Genomic DNA, 7,628 nt, shown 5'->3' with positions numbered 1-7,628 from the left:
AATATCACTGAACTTGGGCCGTTAGATAACAGCCAGCACCCCCACTGCTTCCCTGAGCTCCAGGTCATAGTTCACGGTGACGCGAGGTGAAACGTCACCATGGCAGCTTATTACGGTGAGGACATCGCTCCCCACGACAGGCAGCATCTCAGTATGGAAGCAGTCTTAGTGTTTGGTCATGAACGAACCGCCGTCTGATGTAATGTAAAGATTTTGTGCTTGTATGCACAGTTTAAATGCCCATGTTTGGTGCAGTGGCTTCAGTTTCTAATCTGCTGCACAGTCTATCTGTCACTGTCCTTCCAAAATAAAAGCGAAAACGCCCCAAACTCAAGTCAGAGGGAAGGGAAAAAACAATTGCAATCGTAAATCCGGTGTGGTGTAAAAAAAAAAAAAAAAAGAAAAATCAGAGACTTTATTTTACGGCCGTATCGCCCAGCTCTAGTTTTAATATCATGTTTTATATCTGGTCGCCTACAGCTTACAAAACATAATCTATCGTCCACTTGTGTGACAGTGCTCTGGTTGACAGCAGGTCTGCCCTGCACCGGCTTCCATTGCTTTATATGTAACTTATAAAATATATCATAAAACGTCTTCTTAAATGGAAACCGCCCAAGTCCATGTACAAAAAGTTCTTTCTTTTATATAAATTACACCAGTCTCTGATGATGATGATGATGTTGATGATGATGATGTTGATGATGATGATGATGTCTCCATTCCTGCTAATAAGGTTCGTCTCCAAACCAACCCCTTCCCCTCATACATACACACTCACATGCTCGCACACACACACACACACGGAGGCGCGTGACCGCGGTCGACACTCCCGACTTTGCTACACAACATGCTCTACACATGACCCACAGTAGAGAAGAAAACAAAAAAAAAGGAGAAAAAAAAAGAAAGAAAGAAACTCTATCCCCACTGAAATGATATCGCTGCACATACAGTAACGCTACATCTCTTCTCTCGTGTCCTTCTTCTCTTCCACGCTGCATCTGTTGATGCGCGACCACAAGCATGGTGCAGTTCCGGGCGATGGACGGAGGGCGACCCCCTCGGCTTCAGCTGGTGACCCTCACTAACCGCCTGTCGCTGTAGCTGCCTTGTTCTGGCTCCGCCGCTGCAGGTCCCTGGCACGACCCTGACCGATGGATGACGCCCCCCACCGGCTGGCGGGGGCGGGGAATGTGCGTGACGACCGAAAAAACCGCGGGAGGGAGGGGGAGGGGTGGAGGAGGGAGGGAGGGAGGGAGGGAGGGGGCGGGACCTCAGCAGTCGAACCGCATCTCCAGCGAGTCGTCGAAGCCCCTGTTGTCGTGCCCCGCCCCCGACAGGAAGGTGGCCGTGACGGGCGCCCCCGTGGCCGTGGTGACGTTGAGGAGGGTGTTGCCCGGGGAGCTGGTCGCCGGGCTGCGGAGGGCGGCCGCCGTGATGCTGGTGAGGTTGATTCCCAGCGTGAGCCGCGTTTGCTCCAGGGCTTTCTCCGGCACGGCGAACGCCTCCAGCTTCTTCTCCCCGTTGGCCATGTAGGAGTTCTGGCAGCCGCGGCAGATGCAGTCCAGACACGCCTAGACGGTGATCAATACAGACGCTTTAACGAGCAATCACAACATAACACATCATGCAACATTTATGTCTTTAAGACTACACTCTGTAGAAGTGGTTTGAGATTGACAGTTGATTCTTGGAAACACTTTCCCTCCAGAGGTCGACGCTCTTTATGAGTCTGGTAACGGTGTTTAAACCTCGTGCGTCGCTCCCACAGAAACACATTAGCCATGAAACTGTGTTGCAATGTCAACAAACACAATCTCAGAGAAATGTAATGAGCCTCTGGGTAGAAATTCAGTTTAGTTGGTACAGACTTTATCAGCCATTTAAAGGGATAGTTCAACATTTTGGCAAATTCGCCTATCGCCATAATCCCTACAGTCATAGGTGTAGGTTCATTACCTTTAATTGTCGGAACATGTTGTTTTGAGATCTGTGGCGAGCTGCTCAGCGAACACAATGGAGGCGAATGGTACAGGTCCTCTGTCACTCAAAACTCATCAAATACACAATCCAACAACTCCAAAACGCTCTGGTGGACAAGTTGTGACCTGCACATTCACCACGCTATGAAATAATAACAGAGCGTTATGAGACAGAGTTGTTTTCGAGGCAAATGCATGGCCGGAACTACATTCCAGGTACGACTGCTGGGCAGAGTGATTTCAAAAGTGAAAGTTTTTGCTTTATGTGTGATTATCTCATATCATCTCTCTTATCTCTTATAACTTGTCCATGAGAGCGTTGTGGAGTTGTTGGATTGTGTATTTGATGAGGGACAGGGGAACTGTACCATTCACCTCCATTGTGTTCACTGAGCAGCTCACGTCTCTGCCCCGCTGATCTCAAAAAAACATGCACCGGTAATTAAAGGTAATGAACCTACTGCTAAGACTATAGGGATTATGGCAATAGGCGAATTTGCCAAAATGTTGAACTATCCCTTTAAGTCGGTGGAGGAGGTTGTGTGTAGGATCAGTGTTGTTCTCACCTTGCGGTTGGAGTAGCAGGGGCAGCGCTGCCCCCTACAGGTCAACACCGAGGGGTTCTGGGTGGCTCGGCCGCACTTGCAGCCCTTCTTCTCCACAGGCTTTTTGTACAGTGGCTTCGAGGGGCTGGGTGGGTGGGTCAGGGGGTGTGCGTGGGGGTGTGGGGGCACGCGGTCACGGGGCTGCACGCGGGGCTTGGGGGCCCCCTGCCGGGCCTTGGTGTAGGCCTTCTTCGTGGCCCCGTGATGCTCCACAGTCTTTTTCAGTGCCTTGTTGGAGACCAGCACGGCCTTGCCCACTTTAGGGGGCCCGCCGTTGGGCACCGGCGCCAGGTGGGGGTGGGGCGAGGCCGCGGGAAATTTAGGCTCCTGTTTGGTGGTAGTGGCGCCGGGGTTGGGGTGGTGGGGGGAGCTGTTGGCACCGAGGGGAGGCCCCCGAAGGAAGCTGGAGATGGGGAGGGGCTGCACTTTCTCGCTGTCGCTTTCTGAGCGGGAGCGCTTCCGGTGGCAGCGAGGGGGGGCGCGGGGGACGACTGTGGGGGGCTGAGGGGGGGGCTGCAAGGAGGGCTGCAGGTGGGGCTGGAGGGGGCGGGGGCTGTTCTCTGGGGGGAGGGAGGGGATGAGGCGGGAGGAGTCCGGCCCGGACGGGCAGCGAGGCCCGTTGAGGCTGGACTGAGGTACGGAGGGGGGGCAGTCGGGCTGGGGGGCGGGCTCGGGTGAGGGGTCGGGGTCAGTGTCCGTCTCTAGAGTCCTGAGCACCTCCTCGACGCTCAACAACAACGGCCCCCCGCCGTGTTTTAGATCGTCCCCGAAAGTGCTGATGTCACAAAGCCCCGCCTCCCCGCTGCCCGTGACGCTCACGCACACCGGGATCTCCCCCGAGAAGCTCTCCTGCTTAGCAACGCCTCCACCAGTTTCTATGGTGATGGGTTGCAGAGAGTCCGAACTGACCAGGCCGTTACAATCGTGCAGTCCGTTGATGCTCACGGGGCTCGGCTCCTCCGCCTTCAGCTCCTTCGTGGGAGGAGCCTCGCCGGGTTGGACGACGTCCGAGGTGGAGGCCGCCGGCGACGGCCCCACCGAGTCTGAAACATCCTCCGCCTCCGGCTCGCTCTCGGCCAGCGTCAGGCCCTCGTTGAGGATGGCCTGGAGGTCCGGCGAGTCGCTGGCGGCGCTGGCTATGTGCGGGGCGAGCGGCGACTGGGTGATGTAGAGGCAGAGCTTCCTGTAACAGTGGACAAGCAAGGAGAGCTGCCTGTTCTCCTCAAAGCGGGAATAGTCCTTACACCAACTACAGGACGGCTTCAGCTGCATCCTCTGACCCTTACAGCCTCGACAGACGTAGTGCTGACATGACGAGTCGGTGGGAGCGATGGGGTCCTGCAGCAGGTTACCTGAAGATGAGAGCAAATATAGTAAACCTTAACACGTGACACATTTCACAGGAACAGAGCAGATCAGCTGCTAATTATTCCACAGGATCCATAAAAACAGAACACCACGTGAACATAAAATTGTCAATAAAAATCTCATCTAACCAAGTCTCCACACAGATCCATGTCCCCTGCAAACTACGGCTCTGCAAGTTTTCATTCGGGGTTTACGAACTATTATTTCCTCATTTGTTGGTGTTTCAGTAGCTTCCGAAACCGGTATGTATTTGTAAACCTGAGTGGTGCCTGGCAACCTGCCAGACTGGATGACAACCGCTCTTTGAGAGGAGCTTCCTTAGCGACGCTGATCTCCAGGGAGCGCAGCTGCAGATAGGAAGAAAGGATGAAGGTCCATTCATGAGAAACAACCGACCTTACACACTGTGCGCCACCTGTCTGACAAATCCCACATAGCTGCAGAGAGTCTATATATAAACACAAGGTATGGACTGCTTTCATGTGGATCTATTATTTATACAGCTGAGATGGAGTAGGTTATGTCCAAGTGTATATAAAATCACCTTTACCTCACCGAATCTGGGCAATGTGAAATATGGCATCAATAATTCAATATAATCCACATATCCAACCATTTACCGACAACCTGCAAAAAAAAAGCTTCCTCTGTAGTGCCACAAAACAACATCAAACACAGAGCAGGGAATAACTGCTCGCTATGGCTAGAGGAGAGTTACTGCATTATGTATGAGGAGTGAACACCATGCATTGAAAATACTGCCAAAATAAATCATTGTTTGGGATTATTCACAGGCTACCACCAGCACACAAAAACAACAACAACAGGGATTACAGGAACAGCCAGTGAAGTGAAAAAGTGTGTTTCAACACAGCAAACAAAACTGTTTCCTAAAGTCAACGAACTGCATTTCATCTTGTCCTCCTCTCCTTTCACTTCTTATTTAAAAAAAACAAAAACAAAAAACACTTGTATTTATCAAGAGTGTGAGGGAGAGATTAGGTGCATAACATGCAATATATGGAAGCGCTGCTATTCAACACGATAAACAGAGAAACGCCCCGATGCTGCCAAACAGCACACAGAGGGGGGTGTGTCACGATGGGTGTAGCTGTGGCTGGTGATGCATTCACTGCGCTTCGGATTTTATAAACACTTGAATTGAGATGAAGTGAAGTGAAATAAAAAGCAGCAAATGATCACATAAAGCACCGGCATGCATAAAAGATAGCAGCAATAAAACGTAACAGATCTGTTCAAAGCAACACTCTGCACATCTCAGCTCACAGAAGACAGGTATACAACAAGGGATGTGCAAATCCTGCATGTCAAACACTGTTGTACATTTCCAATACACCACTGTATGTTGAGCCTTCAATCCTTCTCCTTATTATTATCACTTAAAAAATAAAACAGCATTTTTTTCTCCAAAGTGCTACTGATTTCTACAGGTGGAAGAAGTGTACATATATGCAGAATGGCATTTTCAGACTGTCTTGTTAGTTTGCCATTGAATTGTAATGATGCCTTGTATTTAAGCAGGGCATTAAAGCAACATCTAGCTTAGGATAGGAATCAAAATATGTACGTTATATTATTCTTAATAGGCTATAATACGTGTAGCAAAATCAGTCTGTCGTCTCATCCCATTATTCTTTAACGGTACATTATATTTTAATTAAATGATTATGTAAAGCGTTTTTTTCTATCTCTGTTTTGAAGGCACCGGGGAAATTCACAAGTTTCCGATTGTACTTGAAAGCAGCATTATTTAAAGGCTCGTTCCCACTGCGAGCACAGCTGACAACTCGCGTTACCGAAAACCTCTCCCCAAAACACACACACACACACTCACGCCTGCACATGATCAGATTACATTTAATTATTGATTTAAAACACACACACTTACCGCAGACTAAGCAGGACAGGGACTGTCTGAAAAACGGCAGCAGCTTGCAGAGCTCCGCGAGGGCCCGGGGGTCTCGGGGGTCGCACTGCAGCACCGATCGACTCGCGGACACGTAGAGAGAGGTCGCATTCACCGGGTTCATCTCAGCTGCCTGGCCCGGAGCTCCGGGTCCGGTCCGGTCCGTTAATGGGTATCAATACGTTAAAACACAAAAAGCCACGCAAAAACACAAACTGGCCGCCGCAGCTCCGGTGTCCCGTGAGGTAAAACTCGTGTTTTTGCCAAGCGAGTCCGGTGGCTTTGAAGAGAGCATAGATGGAGACAGAAACGGGTTCAATTCCCAGTCGGTAAATCCCACATATGCAGCAGTCTGGGTGTCACAGAGCAGAGAACGGGGTTACTCATCCCGTCACAGCCGATCCATCCTCGGTGTAGCCCCGGCTCTTTAAAAAAAAAAAAAAAAAAAGCACCACTGCTTCTTCTGGGAGCGATTTAACTTATAAGTGCAATTCACGAGGAGGCCAACCGTGCGTAAAAACGTCGGTTCATCCAAGTCGGTTCGGTTTGTTTCCATGCAGTCCGTGAGTTGTGATTAGACAAAGCATCGTGTGGCGCCCTTTCCTCCACCAGTGGCCTTATAACGTTACTTACAGCTGGTTAACTTAGCACTAGCAGCAGCAGCAGCGGCTCCGGCTCCGAAATTTAAACAGGGGCTTTCGTGACAAAGTGCTCCGGTCTGCGATGCTTTCCCCCCGATATCCCATACTCCACATGCATGCTCGCCCCGGGTGTTCACGTCGGTCCAGAGCTGGTGTCGCACAATGCATTTATTATCCCACACAGAGGCATCCGTATCTCCTGTTTGGCTCGGCGGTGCAGCCCCAGCAGACTCGTTACGGTCCGTGTTATTGTTCGCGGAGATTCATGGCGGCTCGAAAACAAAACAGGCCGCCGCGGTTCAAATGGTCCCCTCCGCTGAGAAAACGTCCGACAGCTGCCGAAGCGTAGTGTAGAGATGGGCTAAAGAGAGGCGGTGGTGATTAAAACAAAAATAATTTCAAAGCGCTGACGCCTCTCTGAGTGTTGGAGGAAAAATGAGCCAGGGGAAGCGCCGGGCTGTGGTGACAGTGCTGGCCGCCTGAGCTGCACCGGGAAGCCGGCTACAAAAGCAGGCCGCTCCCCTCTTCTCGGGATTAGCGGGGGTCTCTTGCTCTCGCCGCTCGGCTCCGGGGAAATTTAGCAGGAACAAACGAGGGTATCGATGAGATTACGTCCTTCTGCAGCTTCTACCAGACCCCCGGAGTGTCAGTGAAGACCGAAAGTGAATTAAATCCCTATTCGTGAGCCTTGCTATCATTAGCCGCGGAGCATTCCTGATACCTCCCGTCGCTTTTCCACACACAAACAAGGGGGCGCTGTTGCCCAAATGTCGCGAGAACATAATGACCGCGGTCCATTTGAAAAACAAGGAAACGGATCGACGGTGTCGTCATCAACAGAGCCTGGGAGGCACGGACATGGATGTGTCCACGCAATCACATCGCCAATTACATCAATATTATATAATTAAAGTCCATATTCATAAGCACAATCACCTTTACACTAAATACATGTCTCCTGTCATTTTCAGATGCAGTGGAAAATTCCAGTTTTGTTTTGTGATGATGATCAATGAGAGAAAGAGGGAAAAAAACACTCTAGGCCAAGGCTACTACTCATTTCTCTACTAGAAAACTTAACAAACTGAGCATAACACACATA

The 7,628-nt window shown here is 50.6% G+C and overlaps 1 protein-coding gene across 1 annotated transcript; it reads right to left on the bottom strand.

The window, feature by feature from the left end:
- Nucleotides 1-980: 980 nt before the first annotated feature.
- Nucleotides 981-7,281, bottom strand: msl2b (MSL complex subunit 2b). The gene is made up of 3 exons (XM_085763120.1): nucleotides 5,868-7,281; nucleotides 2,552-3,942; nucleotides 981-1,577 (listed from the first exon to the last, which is right to left on the bottom strand). Exons 1-3 carry the CDS (start codon nucleotides 6,007-6,009, stop codon nucleotides 1,278-1,280), a joined length of 1,833 nt encoding a protein of 610 aa, XP_085619246.1. The 5' UTR covers nucleotides 6,010-7,281; the 3' UTR covers nucleotides 981-1,277.
- Between the last annotated feature and the right edge of the window lie 347 nt (nucleotides 7,282-7,628).

This window comes from Trachurus japonicus, chromosome 20 (genome assembly GCF_045865225.1).
Source record: "Trachurus japonicus isolate A0001 chromosome 20, Traja_1.0".
In the NCBI taxonomy this organism is placed as follows: Eukaryota; Metazoa; Chordata; class Actinopteri; order Carangiformes; family Carangidae; genus Trachurus; species Trachurus japonicus.
This window is presented reverse-complemented; position numbering and strand designations above follow the sequence as displayed.